At 41.7% G+C, this 25,742-nt stretch overlaps 3 protein-coding genes across 10 annotated transcripts in view; 1 reads left to right on the top strand and 2 right to left on the bottom strand.

Moving 5' to 3' along the window:
- dip2a (disco-interacting protein 2 homolog A) overlaps nucleotides 1-17,201 on the bottom strand; it is an 81,494-nt gene extending 64,293 nt beyond the window's left edge. For 5 of the 7 annotated variants that reach the window (XM_069698592.1, XM_069698591.1, XM_069698588.1 and 2 more), the window contains exon 1: nucleotides 16,708-17,199. In XM_069698592.1, coding sequence (XP_069554693.1) covers nucleotides 16,708-16,831 — 124 coding nt within the window. In that variant the 5' untranslated portion in view covers nucleotides 16,832-17,199. Of the gene's footprint in view, nucleotides 1-16,707 lie in introns of all 7 variants that reach the window. The other 2 variants (XM_069698594.1, XM_069698593.1) reach the window with 2 other exon arrangements.
- Nucleotides 17,202-18,260: 1,059 nt separating this feature from the next.
- On the bottom strand, nucleotides 18,261-23,401 carry LOC138620929 (CASP8 and FADD-like apoptosis regulator). The gene is made up of 10 exons (XM_069698597.1): nucleotides 23,198-23,401; nucleotides 22,745-23,049; nucleotides 22,555-22,660; nucleotides 22,291-22,426; nucleotides 21,626-21,675; nucleotides 21,495-21,537; nucleotides 21,185-21,231; nucleotides 20,999-21,077; nucleotides 19,337-19,835; nucleotides 18,261-19,243 (listed from the first exon to the last, which is right to left on the bottom strand). Exons 2-10 carry the CDS (start codon nucleotides 23,038-23,040, stop codon nucleotides 19,114-19,116), a joined length of 1,386 nt encoding a protein of 461 aa, XP_069554698.1. The 5' UTR covers nucleotides 23,041-23,049; nucleotides 23,198-23,401; the 3' UTR covers nucleotides 18,261-19,113.
- Nucleotides 23,402-24,699: 1,298 nt separating this feature from the next.
- LOC138620928 (hyccin 2-like) overlaps nucleotides 24,700-25,742 on the top strand; it is a 47,679-nt gene continuing 46,636 nt past the window's right edge. The window contains exon 1 of one of the 2 annotated variants that reach the window (XM_069698595.1): nucleotides 24,700-25,282. The gene's annotated coding sequence lies outside the window, so the exon portion shown is untranslated. The remainder of the gene's footprint in view (nucleotides 25,283-25,742) is intronic. The other variant, XM_069698596.1, reaches the window with a different exon arrangement.

The raw sequence follows: 25,742 nt of genomic DNA on the forward strand, positions 1-25,742 counted from the left end.
CTTCCTTCTGTCCGTTACTTCCACCCATCTCTTCATTTTCCCACCTGCTGTCTCCCACTACTCTGTTTTTCACCCACTGCCTCATTCAGTCTCTCACTTTCCTCTTCCATCCTCCAGCTCAATCAATGACTGAAACCTCAAGCCTTATTGTCGGCGGTCGAACCCCAGAGTGAGCCTCTCGGTGAGGAATCTGACAAGCAGATGGAGAGAAACAAAACCAGGAAAAAAAACACAGCAGATTCCAGCCTGAGGTGAGGCGAGGTTAGCCTCGTGCTCTTTAAAGCGTGCATGAGGGAGAGAGGAACGACAGCCTCTGAACATCTGTGCTGCTATTACCTGCAGGATGTGTGCCTCGCAGAAACCCAACAGGTCCTGAAGCTAAACTGGATGTAAACCGCCACGCTTATAAAAATGCTACCTCAAAGGCTGGGAGTGCACCTTCAGAGAGATCACTGAGCATGTACATCTTTACATCTTGATTGTATCCATATATAGATAATACGTGTTATATCATGCAAGCAAACAGAACCACAGGGGTTTGTTTGTTCATGTCTGTCAAACACAACACAACCTCAGGTCCGTTATACCAGTGTCCCTAGGTATGCTGCCAGCTCTCATTGCTACGAAACAACTGAATAATAGGCTTGTTCTAAAAATGCCTCAGCCCTCCAATGCCTTTTTTTTTTTTTTTTTCCAGCCCCACATTCCACATACGCCCACAATTCAAAGTAAGGCAGCCCTCAGTCCAGGCACAGGCAGGGCTGCTCGCTCTTCATCCAGGACGTGTAGGAGATAATGCAGAGTCAGCTGTGGTGTTATTGTTCACGAAAGCCTTGGCTCAGTAACACCGGCCAACTGATACTGTCTTCCAACAGCACAGCATCTATTAGTAGAAGTAGTGAAGCCTCTGCCTCGCTGGGGAAATTAAAGAGTTTCAAGCAGGGCCCTTGACAATTCATTGAATACAACCACACTGTCAAATATTCAACAATACTTCTCAGCGTTAGCTTCAACCTGCTTGGAGCAAGAGATGATGATTGTGTGTAAGTAACTCGGTAAGTGCAAGAAAAATAGGCTGTGTCGAAGTCAATTATGTAAGACTTTTGCCACTAGTGTGGTTGACAACCTGACACTGTGTTAACCGTACTTATACAGCAAACAGTGGTGTCCTGAACAGCTTAAATTACATTTTTAATACATTTTATGTTATTGACTGTTCTTGAACATCTAGCCAAAAGATTATTGAGCTCACTGCAGGAATGCATGAACTTCTGTCACATTTTGTTTTAAAATAAACATCTCCAGAAAATGCAATTAATATATAGCAGTCCATTGTAGCAGACAAAATATCCCTTATTTATGGAACCAGTGCTGGATTGCTAAGGGTGGGGTTTAACTTGTGAGCTGATACTTCAAAAACAAGTGGAGCTGATTCCAAGACAAAAAAACAAACTCTTGTTCTGGCTAAGTCTTGTAACAGCATTTTTCACTGAGCGAGGCAGTCAGCGCTCGAGACCCTCAGCCTTCCCTTAAAGGAAAAAAAAGAAAAAGAAAAAAGAGACAGGGAACAAGAATAAACGGTCAGTTCCAGAGAGACGCAGACAGGGCGACCAGTACAGGGTCTGCTTTTGCACTTATCCCCTCACAAATGTAAGCCAGAGGCCAAACCTACAGCCTAAATCAACCAACAGGCTGTGTGACACCAGCGAAGGGGGAAGGAGTATCTTCATGTGTATTTGCGTGCACACACGTGTCAGGCCTGCAGATGGGGGGGGGGGAACAGAGCAGACTCGGAGCTCCCAGACAACCAACCATGTACTCGGATGAAGGCTGTAGCACATGTTCTCCAGCCAGCGGCCGAGTCCTTTTGCCCTAAAGAGAAAGTGCAGATTGATGGCAGCTCGGCTCAATCTTTGCATCAGCCTATCATTTGTCTTCTGTGGCCTGCAGGGTATAGAGCCCTCATGCTGATGCGGCGTCAGTAACACTGGGTCAGGGGTGAAGGCCTGAAGGAGGTTCATCTTCACCAGCCTTCAAGGAGGATTAAAGAGACAATCCGTAGAACAGATTCAGATGTTGCAGTTAGCCCTTTGTAAAAAAAAAAAAAATAACCCGAAAAGATCCAATAAACAATCAAGTTTTATGTTTTAGTGCTGGTTATTTGCGCATTAAGCATACATTTCCAATAGGCTAACAACAAGAATCAGGTGTGTCAGCTCTACTGTTGCTCCAGCAACCCAGAAAGAAAGCATTTCTACGTCTCGGCAAATAATAAACTCTCATTTGTAGAAACTAAATGAACCAAGTTACTGAAAATTCACCAAAAAAATGAAAGTGGGAGAAAATAGTAGTGAGTAATAATATGTAGTGAGTTTGAAAAGGAGTTTGCATTTCCTTTTTTTGTTGTTTCATGTTGACCGGTTAGGTCAACAAGAAACAATAAAAAAGGACACGTGCACATTTCTTGCTGCACACACAGGGACTGTTTCACCGTAGTAAATACAACATAAAATCTTTAGACCTCAACGCTGAAGTAATATCTGGAGACAAATATAATCGGTACCAAGTCATCCAGAAAAAAAACACTTTCAAATAGTTTCCTGTAATTGTTTCTGGGTTTTTTGTGTTAATATGAGGCGAAGCCCATAAATCTGGTACCAGCAGATTAAAAACAAGTGATATCAGTTATTGGCAAAGTCCGATTTTCAAAGGGTCTGATGAACTCCAGTTGTTTGTGTGTAAAGGGAAACCTAATTCCAGACCTCATGATTCCTCCCACTCCTCTTGTCACCCTCCCTTTCGCTCCTCCTTCAGCTGACCTTTTGGATAAACACATGTAAATACAACTCTCGTTATAGATTTGACTTGGAAGCACTGAATTTAACCTCATAAGATCAGACCAAGCTGCAAATCTGGAGTGGACTGAGCCTGCGCTTTAAAAAGAAACAATTTTCTCCCACTTTCATTTTTTGGTGAATTTTCAGTAACTTGTTTCATTTAGTTTCTACAAATGAGAGTTTATTGCTCACTGTACATTACAGAAAAGGCAAAACAATCCAATTCAGATGTTCACAGCAGAATTTAAATGTTGAAGTTAGTAGAACAAGAAGATGCCCAAGTTGAGAAGCAGCAGCAGAATTCAGCATAATACAGTTTACATGTTTTCTCTGGGAGAAGTTCTTTGTCATGTAAATCCTTCTCATTTCAGTCCTATTCATTTTTCAGCGGGCAGCTTTGCAAGAGCTCGTCTTGCTCTAACTCCTCTCTTCTTGCTGCATTAACTAAGGTCACCTGGTCAGAGTATATAATGTCCTGTAGCTAAATATAGGCCTGGTCTGACCATGACAACAGTGAAATTAAATTCAGTTTGTCTCATCAAATTAGACAACAAGGAGCGGACGAGCAAGCGGCCACTCCGTCATGGGCTAGCTCGGTGATTTCCAGGTCATATGGCTCACTCTCATGTACAACCCACACAATTGACAATTACGCCAACGACCGGAGGCTGCTGACGTAAGCCTCAAGGGAAAGTTCGTACTCAAGTGTGTCATGAGGGACACGACACAACATAAGCCTGCCGGCAACTCTCTGCATTTCAGTCTCCAGTACTTCTCTTCGCTGATGACTTTTGACGAAGGTGAATCATGAAACATAAAAATCTCATAGTTGGGTTTGTTTGTTATGAAGGGAAAAAAAAAAAGAAGCTGTTTTGGAGCAAGTTGAGGGCAAAACAGACATCTGATCACAGGGGAAAAAAAGTGGCCATGTTTTATTGTAGCAACACGTACACCGTTTAACTTGTGTTGTCATGGTAACGGAGAAGGAAAGGATAGTATATTATGATCATTTTATATGGGTACTGACGTAATAATGTGAAACTGATCGCCAGCTTTGCAGCCGCAACATCTGCCCAGCATCTGAGCGCGCACAAACTACAGACTATTATATCTATATAAACACAGATAAATATAACAATGATTGGAGACTCAACATAAATATGGTAATCCTATATATATATAAGGCAATTAAACCAAAGCTGTAAAAGTGAGAGGGACAAAAGATTTTGGAAAAGAAGCAATTTCTTCCATATCCTCAGTGGAAATGAATTGACATAGTCTGACTTACACGCAGACCCACAAATACAGAAACACACCTACGCAGACCTAAAAATTCACCCACCCACCCACGCATAAGACAAATGTTTGCTTAATACCTTGAAATGCTTTGTAAAAAAGAAACCCATTTTGAGTTGAGTGTATTGGGGAGGGAGTGGTATTGGCTATGTAAATGAATTTCTTGGCCAGAAGTCAAGGAGGACGATGGAGAGGAGGTGTGATAAAGAACAGACTTCTGAGATTCAACAGCCGAGCTTCATCCGTCATCGCGGTGCGAGTCGCGCGCATTTTATGGGACCGCAGCCGCGAACGTCGCCCACAGGCTGCTGAGGCCCGCGACCTCTATGTCAAGAATGTCGTGAGTAAGAGCACAGCGACGTGACGCCCGTGTTATATTAGATTACGGGTCAGCTTCAAGTTGTGTCCGTGTCATTGTTTGTCCCAAAGTGCCAGAGATTCCACAAGTACCACTGTGCAAGAAGCTTATTCAGAGTTTCTGGGGAGCGGTGACGACCAGCAACTATTGTGCAGAGACAAAAAGTCACGGAAGTCACAGATCGGTGCACATCACTAAGGTTCACTAGTGTTGGGCACTTGGAGGTGTACGGCCCATCACTTGTGCTACTCTGATAGGAACTCAACACGAGTGGAAACAACTGGCTGTTCTCATCTGTGGACAAGATGCAGGTTCAGTTCACTTCAGCTGGGAGATGAGAAATGTTTTTCAGCTGCAGTCCAGACTTAAAGACCACAAGTCCGCTCTGAGCTCCTTATCAGTAAAACATATCTGTTAGTGGCAGTGCCAGAGAAAACATCACAGCGGTTTTACTTTAGACTTTGAACTCACCGCATTCATACATCAATGCTCAGGAATGGAGGCTGGACGCAAACCTCCTCCAATAGGAACTACTGGCCTATCAAAGACTGAAAGCATGGCAAATTTACAGAAAAGATATGGTATTAATTCTCTTTAGGGACAGAGGAATACAATGAATATAAAGAGAAGCCCGGATTGATAAGAGGTTAGGTGGAAAAACATTTAACTTGTTCAGTGAGACCCAATAACGCTATAAATCAAAAAACTGTCACCGACTGCAGAGAAAAAGTTGCCGCCTCGTCTTCAGAAGCAAAAACTAAACGGTTGAGAGAGATGGGACATTAGTTCTTCCATCATGACTGCTTATCGTGCTGTCATTTCAGAGCTGAGCTGTGTATTACTTTCCTGAATGAGCATGAAGGACTCATTCATGTGTGCAGTAGATCAGCATCTGTAGGATGAATTCCAAAACTTTGGGCCATTTCCCTCCACGAATTGTTGCAGATTTTATTGTCTTTAAATTGTTTTCCATTGTTTTTGTCCAAAGACAAACTTTACATCACATCCCAGCGGCCCCTCACACACTCTGAATGCATGATACTGCTGTCAGTTAATTGAGCAGCAGGAAGGTTGTCGCCATTGTTTTGAACCGATCAAAAGCATCGTCATTATTATCGTTATTAGTAGCTGTGGCCGTCATTTCTACTCCCTATAAGAACCGAGAAGACAACCAGACGGACTGTAGACCCCCAGTTATCGAAATCACTTTATTTAGAGGCAAACTGGGACCAAACTGTCTTCAGGCTGTCATTCACTTTGAGTAATACTCTACAGCTTGCTTTTGTTTTCTCTTCCAGGGTTTGTCAAAACATCGATTACAATCCGACTTTGTTTTTGTTGTCATATCTGACGTGATATTTTCAGGTTTCTGCAGCTGGCTGACTCATATTTTTTAATGTTTTGATAGTAATTACCAGTTCCTTCAGTTGAATCTTCATACTTGTACGGTTCTGATTGGTTGGACGCACGCCTGCACGATGTGAGGAAAATCTGTTTACGCGATGATTTACAACTTCATCGCTCAGAGACGTCAGTTAGTAATTGTTTAAATGCAGAATAGTCGCCGCAGTCTTTCAGTTACGCCTAAGGAGCTTTAACTGCCGTCCTGACTTGCCCTCGCTTCGCATCCCTTCTTTTCAGTCTGGCTACAGGTACATGTTGAACAACACACAGGGAAAAGTCTCTGGAGAGAAACGTCAGCAGAGCTCACCTAAAACTGTCTGCCTGCTCAGAGCGCACGGGCTGAAAACACATTTTCTGGTATGTGAGCAGAGTCTGCCAAGTTAAGTTTTACATCTAAAAAAAGCCCGCAATAAAAAAAATTAAAAAAAAAAAAATGAAACAAACTCGCTCAGTTCTTCTCTGTTCCTTCCCCTCCATATTCTACTGGGACACCTCAGGGAATGGGGTAAAGGAGGGGGGGGTGGACTTGGCCTTGTTCTTTTAAAAGGCTGGGACAACCTGCTACCCATCTTCCTCTTTGTTGTGGAGTTGTGCCCTCCAGCAGTGGAGGCTTTTTGGAAAGCCCTCTCCTCACGGTTAAGTTGATAGGTCACACCACATTCCAGACATTTTCTGTCTGTTTGTTTTTCACCAGGAAGCCTCACAAAGCAGCCTGCTGCCACTGTAAAGGGCTGAGTCTGTCTTTGATCTGCACATCACACCTGAGTAGGTAGACGTGGATTGAACGGGTAAATAAAAATTCAAACTTTTTTTTATGATGTTTTTAGACATCTCTTTGCTCTCATTGCAGGTTTTTTTTTTTTTTTTTTTAAACATCAAAGTCTCAACAATACTTTTTTTTTTTTTTCACAATGTTAGACTACAGTCAGAGCAATGTAATTGGGCATCACCCTTGGCAACAAAGACACAGAGTTGTTCTGGTACACCCTGTCTGCTTTGCAGCAGCTTCCTCTGTTCATTCACTGCTTGTTGGACTCCACGCGGTGCCCGTCACGCCATGCAGGACGACCTCTATGAGCTCCCGGCCAGAAAAGGTCACGAGAAGCTCGAAGGTGTTGATGGCGCTGACCGGGACACGATAACATCCCTTCACTTCAGTTCCACTCTGTGAATAAAACGTCACCTGACAGACAACACTGATTTGCTTGTTCATCAAGTGTTCACGAGGTGATGGGTGAAGTTAATGAGCTGCAAATGTGTGAACCTACATGTCAGTATATTGCTAGTATAGATATGCCAAAGCGTATTATAAAGTTATTCCACTGCAAAAGCCAAATATTAGGCAAGATTACTTATAATCCCATATGACAGGAAAATAAAGAGCAGAAAAGAGATCTAACATAGGATTGTTGATGAACGGATGATTTTACCTTGAGCTCCGAAAAACGTTATACAGTATTAAAGCTCTTTGCACAGTTCAGTGATCTCAGCCCTGCACCCCTTTCTATCCTCTGCAAGCAATTTACTCTGCACCTGGAAAATACTGCAGTACAAGTTTTGTGAACACCTTGCTCTTATGCGGGGAAACTCTTTATCTTCTTGAAGTGTGACTCGCAGCATTCAGAGAGAAAATGGATAAAAAAAGTCTCTCTGTGATAGTTCCTGTGCTGGGCTGTCAGGGGTCTTCAGCTGGCATCCACCCCTGATGTGAAGCTGCTGTCTCTGCCAGGGGACGGATCCAAACACACACTCGGATAGGTGAATGGGCAGGAATGTATTTACACAAAAAGGCTGATGGGGGCAGAACAAAAGCCTCGCTGGGCAGAAGAAGCCGGCTGGACAGAGCAGATTGAAAACTGCAACGTGTCCTTGATGTTGGGCGTGTAGGTTGTTTGGTCAGCAGATCTCCCTGGCATGACTTCCCTGCTCTCTGCTGCACATGGCAGCTCTCTCGTAGCAAGGACACATAGTGAGTCGCCAGTAGCACCAAAGACGCAACATGTGGCAGCCCAGCAAAATATTCTGAATTTGAAGTGCTTCTGTACGAGTGGTAAATGGCGCGGCACACCTTGAAATCAAAATGTTCAATGCTTCTGAACGCACCCTTTAAGCCAACTGCGGAGCTCAGTGGCACTGGCATCACTGCAGCAGGACGGACAGGATGGACGCCTGGCTGGAAGCTGGCACCCTCTTTTCACTCTCGTCGTATCATAGAGATGTGTAACTGAACACACAAATGTCCTTCTGGCATTCAAAGAAGGTAACTGGGACCGTACCCGAATTTTGTCACGTCGAATCACATCTGGCCGTTCAACATGAAGATTTAACTACTCCTTCCTTTTTGTCATACAGAGTATCTGGCAATCACAAAGTCCACAGCGAGCTCTCCAGATCACCGAGGTTCTCTTACCCAGTCCAACACGCAGCGGAGGCGTCGGTTGGTTGTCGGCTTATCCCCCTTCTGCCAGGTTGGCAAGGAGGTGGGGACTCGGCCCTTTGCCCTCTGGTTTCCGTACAGGTCTGCCGAGGCGTGTGAATCCACTATTGCCCGGGGCTCCCGTCCCACCAGTCTACAAACCTCTTCTGTTGGAGGCTGCAGCCGGCGAAACACGTTTCACATTCAAAAACATCCATACGTCTGGGTCTCGCACCCCCAACACTTCCACCTTAGCAACACACCGGCACCGTGCTGCGAGGGCTGACATTCCTAAAAACGTTAGTTTAACGTTAGCCAACGCAAAGGCCCCGATTTGTGCCATCAAATGTAAATACATGAAATACATCACTGCTGAAATAGCACCAGTAAGTCAGTGTCACTTTAAGGTTATATCTCCTGAAAGAGAAGGAAATTTCTTGCTGACATATTTGTGGCATGCATGTGGAGAGGGGGAATAAGGTTTGTGCATCTCAGGTTTCAGAACAAACTTTAAAATCCCTCTGAGCCAGAAGCCCTCGAAATACACCGACACGGCTGCAAAAAGGTGGGAATGACTGAAAAAAACGTTAGAGGTTGTTTCACAATGTAAAACGCCATTAGAGCCAAAAATGAAATTCTCACATAAACTCCATGGTTGGTTGATTTTCCTTTTCAAGATTGTTATTGTTTGCACAAAGAATAGAGTGAACTGCTATTGTAATAATGATTAGGTACACTCATGATGATACTGAAAACATAAATGGGCAATTCTGACACACAGAAAGTGAAAACGATATTACTGTGTGGGCGAAAATCTTTCAATGTAGACTCATCCACACGTGAATAAACAAATGGCGAAAAGACATATTTTAGATATTAGATTCACACACTGTAACCCATTAAATATTCACAGCTCCATCGCAGACAGAAACAGGATGTTGAGGATAACTGTATGCTAAAACAGCAGGCAGGACCAACAATGGAGAGCAACAGTGAACTGGCAGGACAACAGCTGCTGCTGTGGATCTTTGTTGGGTGAAAATAAAACACAGTGCTGTGGTTTGCAGTCAATAAATGGAAAAGGACCATCTTTAACAAAGCACCCAGGAAGACAAACACAAAGTAAATGAACTGACAACCAACCATGCACACAGCTATATGCTTATGCAAGCGAGTCTGTGGGCTACATGAGAGCAACGCGAGAATCTGAAGCTCTGCTCTGCTCTGAGGCACACCCTTGAAATATTTATGACCCTCCACGTTCTATCCTCCACTACAGCATGGGCACAGCATAGCTGCCTCTTTATCTCCGAACTGGACTTTACAGCAGCTCCAGAAAGCGGCCAGCTCGCTCCGAGGCTCAACATTCTTCTCCTTTGGATCCTATTACAGCGCTAACCAGGAGCCACGTACGAAGTTCCCTCAGTAATCACCCTAAATCCCCCACGTTCTCCTGATGAAGAATGTGAAACCACGTTGTCAGACGTTTGGTTTGATTAACAATAGGCTGAACTCGCTGAGGGAGCCCAGTGGAAGTTCTTTCTTCATGACCACAGAGAGGAATGACTCAGGACCAGTGGTCTCTCCCTTCACCGAGTGGTCCTCCCGTAACAAACTGTCGGTCAACTCACCGAGGTTTCCTGTACACTCATACTTTCCAAAAACAAGTCTTACAAAAACAGTGGCCACCAGAGCTATTGTCTAACCCCTCCCTGTGTGCAGGCCTACAACCACGATTCAGGTTTATTTTAAATAGTTCCCTATAAAACACAGTATTGTATGGCGCTACTGTTGGATGGAAAATTATACCTCGCAAAAAATATATATGGGGTAAATATGCCTTTAGTGTACATGCATTTTCAAAACCAGTCTATGAAATGGATGGTCATAACAGTAGAAATCCAGGATATTCAGCAGCAAACTGGACCAAGGTTGAGTACAAGGTGGTAAACCCCAACCGATGTACGGACGGGGTGATGGGGAGAATTTTTTTGGAAGACTTTTTGGTGTTCTCTTGCAATATTTTGCATTACGTCACAATATTTTTCTCCTCCGATTCCTTCAGAGCAGTATGAACATTTCCGCTTAACTTGTCCCAGCGTGACATCCCAGCATGGATGCACTAAATTAATTTTACTGAACTGGGCGTTTGGTTTGCTGATATAATGCTCGAGACATGGTTATGTAACTGGTGAAAGTACAAAACGAATTCTCAGATCACAAGGTCTCTTCAGAAGAAAGCAGTACTGTAATCTGCAGGATGCTGTCGTTTTGATTTGGGACCAATAACTGGATTCAGTTTTGCAATACCTCTAAGTATACGTCACCAGCTCTCTCTCAATGACCGCTGCTGAGAAACACTATCGCTTCCATTAGGGCTGCAGCCTTCGGATGGTGCAGCTGTCATTGTGGCTGTACTTTGGTTGTTATGATTACAGCTAGGTCACATTCGTTTCTGGTGGTTGTAACACGGTCATAGAAGCACCACAGGTTCAAATACTAGACAGCTACACAGATCTGTAATATTGCAGACCGAACCACAGCCAAAGTTCCAACTACAACCATATCCAGCCACGGATTCACCCGTCAATGGCAGGCGGAGCAGCTTCAGCTGTGCTCACAACCAGCAGCTGAAAACTGTCCGATTTTAAAATGAGGATCCAATAAATGCCCAACATAAAGTGTCACGTCCTCTCTCTTTCCTGTAGAATCAGCAGAGTGTTTCCTTTAACTGGCCGTGTTGAGCAGCTGAGCAGAAACAGACATGTGGCTCAGAAGGAACGGAAGAAGAAAAATGTTGAAAAGTATCGCAGAAGTATCGCGAGAGAAAACAATATTTATTTCAAGGTAACTATACACATTTCAAGGTAACTTGATACATATTTCGAGGTAACGCAAAACTCTTCCTCAAAGTAATTTTCGCTGAGACCTCGGGGGTTCTAAAGAATTGAGACCAGGTTTTACTGTTGTCATTCTTTTTTTTAATGAAAATATTACATTTATAATGACCTTGGGACTTTGTTTGTGAGCTTCGGTGATTGTCTTTGTGGTCACAACGCAGCGGCATCCTCAAGCTCTTCCCCACATATGTTTTTTCCACGTTTCAGGTGCTTGTACATGTACAATATCTCTGTTGCAAAGTATCTGCTTTTGATGGTTGTGATCTGGGTAACTGAATACATGACATTTATTTTTTATTTTACGTCAAGCAGCATAATGCTTACATTACATTTAGCTGACGCTTTTATCCAAAGCGACTTACAACACACTGACGGTAAACCATTGGGAGCAATTTTAGGGTTCAGTGTCTTGCTCACACTTAGGCATGTGGACAGGAGGAGCTGGGGATTGAACCACCAACCTTCCAATTAGTGTGCAACCCACTCTACCAACTGAGCCACAGCCTCCCTTACAGCTTACAGACAAAGCTTACAGTTTAGGGGATATTTATTGGTTCTTGTTTTGATGCTGAAAATCTCCCTGCTAATGCAGAAGTGACATAACTGTCAGATAAAAATAAAACTGTATAGAGACAAATTGAAATAGATTAATTGCACAGCCCTACTTTCAGGTCCATGTGAACTTTCAATCTATGAGGGGAAAAAAAACTGGGAGCAGAGTGGGGTTTTAGCCATTAAGAGCAATAAGATACAGATCACTGATCATTACACCATCAAGCTTCTGTCAAAGCCAGACTGTGGAAGCGAGTGAGTTTAATCATCACTCTCATTACTACCGTCACCACTTCACAGCCCTCTGCCTGGTCACCTCTTTACCTACAGCTTTACAATGAATAAAGTTTCACCTTATCTAAATATTGATTGGATAAAAGGTGAAACTTTTATGACCTCCATGGGGAAATTGGGTCAGTGCAGCAGCAGATACTAGGATATACTGCAGATAAGAACGGAAACAAATGAAAAATGTCTGTGAATGGACCATCTAAAAGGACACTTTTTAATTTTCTATTTGCAGAACAGCCACATATATATATTGCTGGAAAGTCCTCTAAACACCTCAAACCTGCTACGGTCATGTTCTCAGAGAATCTTGACTGTCAAAAACAAGCCGGACAGCACGTAAAACCAAAAACCTGCCTGGCAGGTCAATGTTGAATGGAAGCAGGCGAAGCCGGCGCAGTGATCAACTAGTTTCACAGCAAACGCCAGCACCACTGGTCTGAAACTGTATTTGTAATCAGACGGTTTGAAGAGCAAACAGAGGAGGAGGGCAGAAAACCAGGGAATGATAGAGTGAGACTATGAATTACTCAGCAGACACGTCTCTCCCTCTTTTCTCCCTACAGGAGATAATGGGGATCATCCATCTTCTTGCCCTCCTTTACGCCCACATCTTTTGGCCATTCATCTGCATCCAGGTCAGCTGAGAAATAACACATATTTTCTAATAACTATAATGTGTAGAAGTTGATAGAACCTGCCTCACAAAGCAGAATAACTCAGTAATTTGGATAATGACTGAGGGCCCTAAGAACACATTTTTAAATCAGCTTCTTGCTGAATGTGATGGAGTTTTAGTTATTTCATAGGAGAGTGTTTTGTCCCATTAAAGAACAAGTTCAACATTTGTGGAAACTTGGCTTTTTTTGCAGAGAGACTGTAAATGACAGGAAACAACTAGTCCGACTCTGCTTAAAAGTAGCATCATTTAATTACCAGCACTTTTAAAGCTTACCGGTTAACATGTTATGATTGGTTTGTTTAATCAATACAAAAATCAATATGTAGACCAACAAAAGTAAGCATTCTTTTGAAAATATCATAAATAACACCTAAATACTGTATGTATTTTTAGTTTTGCATGTGTCACCATTTTATTCATGAACGTTCAATGTCATGGAGGAACGCTGAAGATTTAACACAAATTTCCAGACGCTTTACAAACTTTAAGTCCATGTTCCACATTTAAATCTGTTTGAGGTTTAAGTAAGTGAATGTATGCAGATTATTTTGTAATCCTGCTTTAGAAGAGATGCCCCAAATCTATACAGTAAAGCTTTAATGCAGCAACAATAAGTCACTTAATTGAATAGCTGATAGACAGAAGGTTGATAGACAACTGTTTTAATAATCAGTTAAAAGTCTTTTTTTTTTTAATGAAAAAATACTAGAATTCTTGGTTTCCAAATGTGAATATTTTGTGGTTCCTTTAGTCCTTTATGAAACTGAATATGTTACTGTTGGTCAGGACAAAAAAAGTCATTTTAGGCTGCAGCTTGGGCTTTGGGAATTATTTCTTCTGACATTTTCATAACCAAACAGTTAATCGGTTAAATAGGAAAATAATAGACAGATTATTTGATAATGAATGTAATCATTATCTGCAGCTGTAAAAATATTTTCAAATGATTTAGCTGTCCTTCTAAATGACAGAATATCATTAAGTCAAGCTGTGGATTCACAATTATTGTGGCAGAGAAACAATAATTTGGCCTATACATGTAATCAGAAATGACTGAGTGGTTGGGTTTCATTTCCCACTAAAACCCAACTGAGGACAGCAGCAGAAGGAAACACTCAAAACATGTTTGGACACATGCTCCCAATTAAAAAAAACAAGAGAATTTGAAAATGAATGCATCTCTAGGAAACACATTTATTATGGCCACAATAAGAGTGCACAGATTGTTTACTTCACACATCAGCAGGCCTAAGCTGCTGACACTGGAATATTATCTAACTGAGCTGCTGGATAGTCTCAAACCAATGCCTGCTGCTGATAAACTGCTTAAAAAAAAAAACATACATGACACATCTATTCAGCTTCATGAATAATACAATGCTCCTCCACGCACACACCTATTGGCACACTCATGCATACTAAAAATCCAAGATGTGTCTCTCAGTGGGACGCAGACATGCCTGGTGTTAAATCCCGGAGATAAGAGCTCATTGAGAGGGAGAGAAAACCTGCAGCAGGATTCTCAGGTTTTCATCTACTTCTAATAAAATGAGTCACCTATTTTGTCCTGAGATGAGATGCAAGCGAGAGTCAACCAAAGTGCATCACGGTGAGGGTGAAAAGTTCACGGCGGCATACAAAAAGAGGCAGAGAGGGAAGAGGGAAAAAAAAGACGTTGATTTCTTTTTAGCCTAAAGAAAATGACATTCCTCTCTCTGATCAGAGAGAAAACAGAGGAAACATGGAGGTGGAGAGGCCTGGAGAGAGGCAGAGACAGAGGCACAGAGTGGGAGAGAGACAACAGGGTATGTCAGTGGGAGAAAAGCTTGGAGAGACGGTGCTATCTGAGCTCCAACATGGCAGGATGTGACATGTGGAGAGCAGGAAGAGGAAACTGGACAGATATAGATTAGTTTGGTAGCCGCTCCTGAAAACATGTCTGTCCCATTAGGGACCTCGGTGGCAGTTAATGTGCTTATCAAAACGTGCACCTTGGCTCTATTTCTACCCATGGTGCTATGATGCTACTGCACACAGCTAACACACAGGAAGAAAAGAGTCAATCCACAATTTGACTTCGGTTCAGTGTTTTTTTTTCGTTTACTTGAAAATCGAAAACTGAACTTAGTAACTTGTAGAGTTGACTTCTTCTCCAGAGGTCGTAGAACAAAGTTCCCACCCTGAGGTCAAATCCCACATCTAACCAGAGTGAATCAAGGGCATTCATTATTGGGACTTTACCACAGCACAGCTTATTTTACCACGTGAGAAGCTCTCGGATGAAGGAGCAGAGTTCAACAAAGAGTCTTACTGAATTCATAAAAAAAACAATAGAAACACTGTGAAAAACAAACACCTATTTCATTTTGACAGAGTGCCAACAATCTGCATTTAAGGATTTCAACTCAACGTGCAGAATAGTCCATTTCTATTTAACCTGCAAAGTGATTAAACTTTAAAGTCCTTTAAGCACCAAGTATGAAGAAATTTAGGACAGATTTATGGATGGATTAAGCAGGAAATTATTTTTCCTATTAGGTATCTTTTAAAATAAGGGACTGTAATAAATAACATAAAAAAATACACATTGCCGTCTTTGTGGAGGACTCTGTAGAGGTATATGTTAGGATGTCTGACTTTCTGTTTGCAGGTAAGTGTGACAGTAAAGTTACTTTAAGCTGCAAAGGCCTTTTCTTTGGTACACTGTATATGAGAAAGATTAATGTTACATGTATTCACTTCAGCATAAAGATAAGCTTTAGGTTGGCTTTGGGCTTTACAGGTAATCAAAATAGCCTGAAAAGATACACAAACATAAGATAACTGTTAAATTAAATCAAAAGAACTCAAATTCAGGGTTACATGGTGATTTCACTTGTTTCTATAAAAAAAAAAAAAAAAAAAAAAAAGATAAAGTTTTCAACAGCTGCAACGATTACTTAATAAATAGAAAATTAATTGTCAACGATAATAAAATGTATTGATCATGGAGTCATTTTTAATTTAAATGAATTGCTCAACTCTGTTTCAAGCATCTTACACATATATTTTCTAGTTTCTTTAGTCCTCCATGATAATAAACTGGTCAGGACAAAAGCAAGGCATCTCAGTCTAAACCTTGGGCTTTAGCAGACACTGGTTGAGTTGTTTTTTTGTTACCATTTTCTGACATCTAAACACCCGACAACTAATTGATTAATTGAAAGAAAATTGACAGATTAATATGAAAGTGAAAAAAAAAACGGTTATTTGCTGCTCTAAAGTTCTCCAGGGTCAAAAGCATATGCTGCTGTCTTTATACTACTGGTTTATTGTTAGGGTCAACGAAAGGACACAGACAAGTGCACGTACACACAGCAGGGGAAACAAACAAGGGAACAGGTAAGCAATAGCAGCTCAATCCTTGGGAAAACATCACAAAGATCCAAATATTTGTTCATTTAAAAACTCAGCAAAAACTTTATTTCATTAAATCTATTAGAGGGGGCCAAGATTGGACATACATATACATGTCTTACAGCATCTGTGGGGAGGTATTAGTTCTTGACTTTCCTTCTTAATTAACGTCAAGCCAAAGAGACCCTCTGGATGTGTGAAAAACGGAGTCACATAACAGCAGTGTCATGGGTGTGTCAGTGCAGCTGTTAGGAGAGCCATCTGATCAAATATAGTATCATTTGGAGTCTGAATGCGTGTTATCTAAAACTTGCCTTCAGACAGCTTGCCTTCGTTAAAAGTGAAACGACATACTGACTAGTCTAGTTGAATGTAGTTAGTTTCCTGTCCAGTCATGAGAAACTACAGCAGAAGTTGAGTGTTGGGAATGACTCTTCAGAGGCAGAAGAGGGCTCCAACATGAGCCACAGAGCCCAGATAAAGGGCGGTGGTTCTGGTAGATGTCACACACGTGAACGGTGTTTAAAGCAGCATGCTTTGACCTGCCTGTGCGGTAGTTTGTGTGCATGCTGTTGTACCTTCAGAGAGCTCCAGCTCCAGCTCAGCCAGCTTCTCCCGGACCTCCGCCGGCAGAGTCATAGCGACAGCCGGCGTGGGCTCCAACATCATCGTCAGCAACCCGGTGGAGGTTCTCTCTGCCATGGTGGTCCAGTTAAAGAGGTCTAATGGACCCAATTGGTCTGCGGTGAGGAGGACAACGCCACCAAATGCCAAAAATTAATTTAAAAAAAAACAAAAAACAACAACAACAACAAGAAACCGTCCTCACTTTGGCTCAGAGCAAATAGGGTGTTGGTGCTTCTCTCGTCTCGCTGCAACGTCGCACAGATGTGTGAGAAATGTCTCCGAGCGTCATGACACGGCTAGCTGCGGGGCTAGCAGACACACCTGGCTCCGTGTTTCCATGAGGTGTGTTAGGACGGCTTCCTGCCAGCGTCTCCGTGCCTGCTGTCTCAGCGCTGACGGAGTCCTGACTGTCGGCGGCTGCCTCTCCTCAACTGTGGAGGGAACTCATTCAACTCCTCGCCCGCTTCCCACCGCGCAGTCGCCATTGCATCATAGCAACAGCAGCCTCGGCCGTGCGCGTCCACGAGGCCGACTGCTGTTTGTGTGTGTGTGCGTGCACGCGGCCTCCACGCTGCCTGCTGATGGTCCACACACAACTTGCCTGCCTCCTACTGACACAATCAGTGTTTCGTAGCACAAAAGGACATGCAGTGATCTGGGACATATCCCTGAGCTATTGAACATTTTATTTTGTAATAATTTATTCATTCGATGTTACCTGCTATATTGACAAATATAATGTATTATTTAAGAAATTGTTGCACCAAACATTTTTAAGTTGAAACATTTCAAATAGAATAAAAAATACTCAAAGAAGTTGAAATAGACATTAAAAAGGGAAGTGCTGAAAGGAGTTGAAATGTCAACTTAAAGCCGGCTTTTGGCTTTTTTAATAGAGGTCACAGTTCGTAATAACCTTTCCGCACATTGTAATTCAAGTGGTCTCAGGCCTCTTGGCTCTGTATTCTCGCTTTAGAAAATGTAGCCTGTGATAGAGAGTCAAGGTCAATCCTGAATGGGAGCAGGCAGGCCCGGAGGCCAGAGGAGTCAGCATCCCATTTTCAAATGTAGTCCTGCCTCCTGAACTTCACTTATAAGGAACTCTGTCCTACAGACAGATGTCATCACATTACATGCACATTAAGTTCAGCTTGATGGGAGCTTTGTGGTGAATTTCAGATTTTTCTTTTTTTTTTAAATGTAATCAGGGTTCTTTCAATTTGGAATTTGTTTTTAGCAGAGGCCTGTATTTTAAAGTAGGGGGAAATGGTATCGACCAGGAGGACAGGCTCTAGCGCAACATGCTATTGAGTTAGCTTGTCTTTTAAATCTTTCTTGCAAGTTATTTGTTTCATGGAACTGAAACACTAAATCACTAAATGACTTGAGTGCTTCCTAAAGAGATGGTTTGCCCTGGTAAAAACGTTTAATAATGTTGGTGTTGGACTTCACATGACCTCAAAATATTGGTCATTATTTTGATTACTTATTTTTTAGAAAGATGTAAAAGGAAAGAAAAAAAAGCCAGGATGAGCACAAAATATTCAAGCTACTGTTTCATAACAAACCCAACTTAATATATGCTTGAGTTTCTTTATTTGTGAAAAGTAGCTTATCTTATCTTTTTCTACATTTCAAAATGTAACTTGCCTGCCAAGTAAATTATCAATATGTTGAAAAACTAGCATCAGATGTATGTTAAAAATAAGGTATACAGACAGACAGACAGACAGACAGATAGATAGATAGATAGATAGATAGATAGATAGATAAGATAAGATTTACTTCATTAATCCTAAAGTGTGGAAATTCAGTCATCACAGCAGCAAGAAAAAAAATTAAAAATTGCACACAACATACATTTTTTTACAAATACATGTAAGATATAAGAAATAAGATAGATAAAAAAATTTTTATTTTAGAATAAAATACACATGGATGGATGGATAGATGGATAGTGCAGATAAAATATTGCATTTACTTCATCACTCAACCCAGATTTCTACATAAATTTAGAAAAAATGATAGTTCATACAAAAAATAAGCACTAGCTCTGAATCTCTTCAGACCTGATTAGCTGCACTCTGTGAGAAAAGATAATTTTTTAAACAACAAAATTACAAGTAGCCACAGAAAAGACATTAACTAAGAATCTTCAAATATTGGATAAATAAAGAATAAAAGAATCAGTTAAATAATTGTTTCCTTCATTTGTAAAATAAAATCTGCTTTGCACGAATACAACCAGTAGGTGTCAGTATAATAATAGTAAAAAAGGTTCTTCTAAGGCAATAGCTATGCAATGTATGTGTGTGACATTATTGGAGGTTTGGTTAAAAGTGATGGTGACAAATCCTCTATTTTAAGTAGAGATCTTTCCTCAGCGTGTGTTTGACATCAAAGTGATAGCTTGCTCGAGGATTCTTTTTGTTATGTTCGAAGATGGCCCCGTTCACCTCAGTATGAATATCAACCAGGTGAGTTCTCCTGTAAGAACAAAAACAAGACAACAGTTTAGCTTGTGTGGAAATTACAAGATTCTGAGCAGAGATTAAATACGATATGAGTGTTTGCTGGTACCTTCTTTGGTCTTTGTGTAACCCATCTGTCAGAGCCTTCAGGTACATGGAGCGATGTTGCTCTTGCTCCAGTTCATGCTCATTTGTCCAGCAGTGACTCCAGAACACGTCTGCATCTGTGGGGATGTATTCACATCTAGACAATCCTCCGTCTGTCTCGAGATCCTCGTCCCGGTGGTTCATCCTGGCGCTGGGCAGAACCTCTAGCACGCTATACCTCTGGATGAAGAAGAGTTTGGGCTTGCCGGCGAGCGTGGGGCATGCATCAGCGGTGAAGAGCTGTCTGATGCTGTCCAAAGATAGACCTGTGTCATACAAGTCTATGCCCTGGAGATTATTTGCTGTACCACGGCTAATGATGCAGCAGACAAAGCCATCACCTTTGTGCTTCTCTCGCTGTATGGATATCTTTTTGAGAGTTGAAAAAATGTCATGGGCGCTCAGCCACTTGCAGAGGGTCACATTGAAGTGAAGAGCTTTGAATGTCTGTTCCAACATGTCTGAGGGAGTGAGGAGAGATGAAACAATAATTTAAGTATTACCTTGATAATAAGTGACTAAAAAGACCCATGAGGTCGTACATTGATTTATATGTGTATTCCTAATTACCTGACTTCTTTTTTCAGCACTATTTCAAACACTACTTTTCAATGACACATGTAAACTGCACTTATGTATAGTTTTTGGGCATTTTACTTTAGTTTTTCAGCAACTTTATACTTCTATCCACTACATTTTAAAGGGAATTTTTTTTATTTCATTTACTGCACTATATTTTTTTAACAGCTTTAGTAAGTAGTTACCTTTTGGAAAAATACTTTACAGAAGCACACGTGTTAAGTTTGTAAAATACAGCACATTATTTTTTATTCTTGTGGTTCTGCCCAACATTTTGGGCAAAAGAGCATTTCCTTAAACTTCTCGCATGGTTTTACTTACGGTAAATAACTTTTTGAAACCAAAAGAGGTTTCATTATTATCTTTTCACAAATGATTCAAACATAAGAGAAATGTCCAAACAAATAAAAATGTGTGTGTCAGTATATTTTTTTCTCCTTTGCTTTCCATAATCTCACAACCCCTGAGATTTAACCAGTGACCCTTTGGAAAAGGCCTTATGTCAAAGTTGGAAACCACTAAACAAAACTAAGTGGACACAAAGTAGTTCGAATTAACTCAATCTTGATCAGGTACACTTCCATCACAGGCTCTGCCACAGCCTAATTCATCACTACTGTGGTGGCCCCAACAAAATGACTTGTACCAGTTTCAGAATTTGATCCACACAGTCCTATTACATTTAGAAACTCTTGAAGAGCTTCATGATTGAAAGTTAGCCAACATGGCCCATGGAAGTCTCTCTTGCGCATGCTCGGCCCACAGAGCGCACAAAAGTTTGCACTCAACCAGCCAAGGTGGGAATGTCTCACCAGACACCAGATTTAAAAACTCTGTATACTGTGAAATGCAGAGACATTTATCTAACGTGGCAAACTAATGTGTGTGAACTAATCTGGCCAAAGCTTGAATCTAACGGATGATCATTTATATGTAAAAGTCCCACACTATAGATTGAAGAAAGCATTTAAATACAAAACTTCTATTTTGAACATTGTTGTATTAGTGCTTTTACATAAAAAGAACAATGTGTTTTGTGTCTCACCTCCATCATTACCAACACAGTCTATGATCACACAGACTCCTCTGGGATTAGTGTTAAATTTGTACGAATCCTGTGGTCTCTGAAATGCAAAGAAGCAAAGCAAAGAAGTTTCAGAAGTGTACTTTATTAATTCAACATGCTAAAAACTATATTAAAAAAGGCTCAAAGAGTGGGTGAAAACCTTACCTCAAAGCTCTGGTCTCTGCATGCAGCCAGTGGCATTTTTACTGTGGCTGGTGACAAAGAATAATACAGTCATATTTACAACATAGTGAAATACATGAGTGACATGGGGATTTCCAACTGTTACCAGGTTACTGTAAAGTCCTATTTGATATTTTATTTCACAATATTTATTACATTGAAAAGGGTATATATATATATATATATATATATATACACACACACACACACACACACACACACACACACACACACACACACACACACACATATACATATTTTATAGTTGCTATAATTTGCTGATATGTCTTACCGATGTGGAGGGACTGTGCTGATCTTATTTGCTGTGGAGCAAACTAAATAGTAATGTTTTGTTAAAACTATCAGTTTTGTGAAAGAGAGAATATTAGGAAATGTTAAATAACTTTGAAGTGTTTGACTCACAGAAGCTCTGCAGCTTTGCTGTTGAGACGAGTGCCGTTCAGGTGTCTCAACTGTAAAAGACGTACACGTAAAAGCAAATGATTAAACAGAAGTAATAATGTATAAATGAAAATAATCTGTAATTACTTATTTCCTCATTTCGGTTAAACATGACGTCATGCTGGCAATGAGGAACAAGGTGGGCTTATATATGTAAATGAAACAGAAAATTAAATGCATTGTTTCATATCATTCACTATAATCTGACAATATCTTGCGTGTCCATAACTTTGTGTCTTCTCTCTCATGTAGTTTGTGCTCCTTCCTTTCTGTCCTCTATAAAATTGAATGAATTGACATACACATCTGCATTGTCAGATTATAATAAAAATGCATGACCACTTGAAAATGTGTTTAGCTTTACTTTTGTGTCGATAATTTATTTTTCGTGTGAAGCACGCTGCAATTTCTATTCTTCAGTTTATGAAATATGAGATCTGCAACAATGATGTTTGTATGGATCTGGCATCACAACCACCCCAAATCTTAATTTATAGGTTGTAAATTCATTCATTTCACTTCCTGTTTTAACAATGTGTGTCACACTTCACAGGGCACAATTTAAATGTTACAAACCTTATTTGGGTCGGTGGCACTCATTATGAAAAAGTTAAGTACAGTCTCACCTGACATCTTATAAATCTTCACTTTTTTGGCGAGATCCACTCTGCCAATGTTGACCAAACACTCCTCCACCATGTCGACTCTTTCAGGCGAGACTGAATCCAGCTTCTCAAGTTCAGTGATCACATCCAGGAAATTCTGTCACAGAAGTGAAATGGTGGAAACTGTGACTTTTTGTGTTATGCACGGGTCAAACGTGTCATCAACAGAAAGAAACCCATCCCAGCTGCCCACACACAGTCAGAGTGAAAACAAAACTTATTCACCTTTGCATTCTCCATTTTTTCACGAGATAATGTTCTGCTTAACAAGAACTTAATACGGTCCACATCTTCAATGACCAAATCCTGACTTATAGTCGCCATCAATACTCTGTGAGAAAACAAAACATGAAAAAACAGCGCATTGCAAATGTATATTCTTCAAATATTTATGATTCATCAGATATGTTATTACCTGAATCTTGGAAGAACTTGTCTGTATTTCAGAGTCCTCTCTATGTCACCTCTGCTGACGTTATACACCCTCCTCAGTATATCGAAGCGTCCCAGTTGCAGCACAAGCTCTTCCAGAAACAGCTGAGAGTTTTCGTGGCACAGTACTTTAGATTTCAACATGTCCTTCACACGCAGCACGCTGCTGTCCAACTCCAGACTTCCACACAGGTAGGAGAGCGTCCTACATTCACAACTGCTGAGAGCCTCCGCGATTTGGTTAATTTCCTGAAGCCGATGGTGGTCCGGAAGAGCCATGCCCTTTTGGTAAAAGAAGGGTTACACGCTGATTACTTTTAGCAGCACTTGAAGACCAATATGATCAACGAATTTCAATTTGCCAATCCGGACCGATAAGGCAAATAATGAACATATGATATACCGAATAGAACGGAGGAAAACACTTACTTTATAGTGTCGATGACTTCAAAGAGGAAACGAGCACAAGTGGGAGTTTAGAAAAAGTATGAATGAACCATGACGCACGAATACTTCTGGGGGAAGTACCTGCCCTGCTGTTCCAGTTTCGCTATGAAGTCCTTGAAACGTGTACGAAATCAGTAAATGAGAAATCTTCGACACAAGATTGGGATCCACTGTAGTTCACCGAGTCCTTATGTTTTATGGCGTGGGTTAAAATGTAAGTGAAAGTGAAAGTTAAAGAAGGAGGGGGGGGGGGGAAAGGCGGCTGTGCTTTACAAAAAACTCCATCAAGCCAGATGGCTTGATTGATTATTTAATATGTCCCCAACAAAAATAACTGAACATTTGAAGTGAATTCTACTTAAGTAAAAGTAGACTACCTAAGTATTAGCAGTACATTTTTGTGAAAGTATTAAAGTAAAAGTGAAGGTATTGTCTCTGACTGATACGTTATGAAATATGACATCATTAGATTGTGAATACTGAAGCATTAGCGTAAAGCAGCGTGTTACTGTTGTAGCTACTGGTGTTATGAGGTAGGTGTTTTACCAGGACCCAAATGCAGGCTCACAGACTCGGGTATCGGTTCCAAAATACAGTCTTTTATTTCCATAAATAAAAACAAACAAACCAAAAGGTGGCACATATAGTGTCCACTTGCTTCCAAGTCGGGAGGGCAACTCAACCGACTGATCCAGGGAGATACGGCTGGCAGGGCAGCCGGCAGACCAGCGGACAGGACCGCTGGAAAAAGCAGAGTCAATAATCCTCCGAGTCGGGAGGGCAACTCCACCGACTGGTGACTCTGACAGGTAGCTCTGCAGGTGGAGCTGGAGCCGGGGGAGGGGGAACGGACGGAGGACGGACGGGTGACTAACTCATGACCGACAACCAGAGGAGGGGGCAGGGTAGGTGATCAGGAAGATGCAGCACACCTGCAGGCGGTGATCAGGGGTGAGTGGCTGCAGCTGCTGGGACTGGTGAGGGGCGTGGCCACGGGAGGTGAGAAGAGGAGGACACAGAACAAGCAGACAGGACAGAGAGGACACAGGAGGAGAGGTGATCGGGGGCAAAACGGAGGAAAACCAGACTCCTGATAACTGGAGGTGAAGCTACTTTTAACTCTTTTCTAACCAGTTGTATATGGGCTACAGCGGTTTTTATACAGGGGTATAATAATTGTTGACAATTTGTTGTACCTTAAAAGCTTATGATATTATCCATTGTGCCAGAGCTGCAATAAAAAAAAAGGTACAATGTTTCCCTCTAAATTGTACTGGAGTGGAAGTATAAAGTACCTCAAAATTACACCACAGAACTTACAGTAGGAAGAACTTGAGTAAATGTAGTTAGTTACCTTCTTCTGTTCACATTATTAAAGATTTTTCACAATAGTACCATAGGCAATTTGTTGATTTTTATCGATTATAATGGGATATAACTGATTTACACGGTACCAGTAATAGATTTAAAAAAACATTAAGCCATTATTTACGAATTATTGGTTGTTTATGATGGGTAACTTTTTAAAATGTGGCACAAAATATGATATAAAACAATGGACGTTACAATATGATGATCAAAACATAAGAATTGGTCTATTTACTTAAGACTGTATTTATTTTTTTACATATAAATATATCTTGGCTTTTTCTCATTTTACTATAAACCTGCTTTCGTTCACAATATTATATAGCTAACAAAATTGCTCATCTCGTGTATATACTCTGTAAAGTCTGTTTGTTCGGATGTCTTTGTTATTATGATTCGTGCGGTTGTAAGATCTCCTACGGCCCTGAACGCATCAGCGCGGCTCCCCCTGCAAGGCTGCGCGTGCTTTCCGCTTTACCAAAGCGCACACCGAGTTCCGCTCAGTCTGGCCAATCGCGTGGCGCCGTGGCTCAGCAGCACCATTGCGGTGTGGAGAGATCATACGGAGGAACTACTCACGGAGAGAGAGAGGGACCGTCTGGAGGAAACCTGCTCGACCCGAGTGACCGTTCCGGGCCAACACCAACCCCCCGCTGCCCCCGACACAGCCGCCCTGTGACATTCCCACCACCAGCTTCAAGTCCAAGTGAGTATACCATTTCCCGGTAGCTGGAAAAACAAAAAAACACCACCACCAGCACCACCTCCTCCTCCAGGATTGTGCCAGGTAGTCGTAGTCCAGGGCTGCTGGGGACTCGGAGCATCCTCCGCGCGCCTTGTGTTGATGTCGGATGTCAACCCCGCGGCGAGGAGGAGGCTTCAACGTCGGCGGGCTGGTCAGCGTCTTTAGCGACGAGCCTTCTCGGCAGATCCTCCGCTGCTGGAAGCCAGCAAAAGCCAGCCGTGTCGGCCTGGTCACGACTGGTGATAAATGAGAAAGTCCGCCGGCTGCTGCCGACCGGAGCAGGTACGTTAACGGCGCTGCAAAGCCGAGCTAAGGCGGCTAACGTCGGCGTACAGGTCCGGGGCTGCCGTGGCAGCGTTGTACCCGACGTTAGCTCGCAGTTAACTAACTGGCTAACAGATCTGCGTAATCTGCCGGTGAA

This window comes from Brachyistius frenatus, unplaced genomic scaffold, assembly GCF_029030835.1.
Source record: "Brachyistius frenatus isolate BFR_SWC_R1_liver_20210118 unplaced genomic scaffold, ASM2903083v1 Contig_27, whole genome shotgun sequence".
NCBI lineage: Eukaryota > Metazoa > Chordata > Actinopteri > Embiotocidae > Brachyistius > Brachyistius frenatus.

What these genes read in the sequence shown, in the direction of transcription:
- LOC138620929 (XM_069698597.1), bottom strand. Translation starts at nt 23,040, where the DNA reads ATGGCTCTTCCGGACCACCATCGGCTTCAGGAAATTAACCAAATCGCG. An exon ending in GAAGATTTATAAGATGTCAG is followed by an intron (nt 21,676 to 22,290) that starts GTGAGACTGTAC and finishes CGTCTTTTACAG; the next exon opens with TTGAGACACCTGAACGGCAC. An exon ending in GCAGAGACCAGAGCTTTGAG is followed by an intron (nt 21,078 to 21,184) that starts GTAAGGTTTTCA and finishes TTTGCATTTCAG; the next exon opens with AGACCACAGGATTCGTACAA.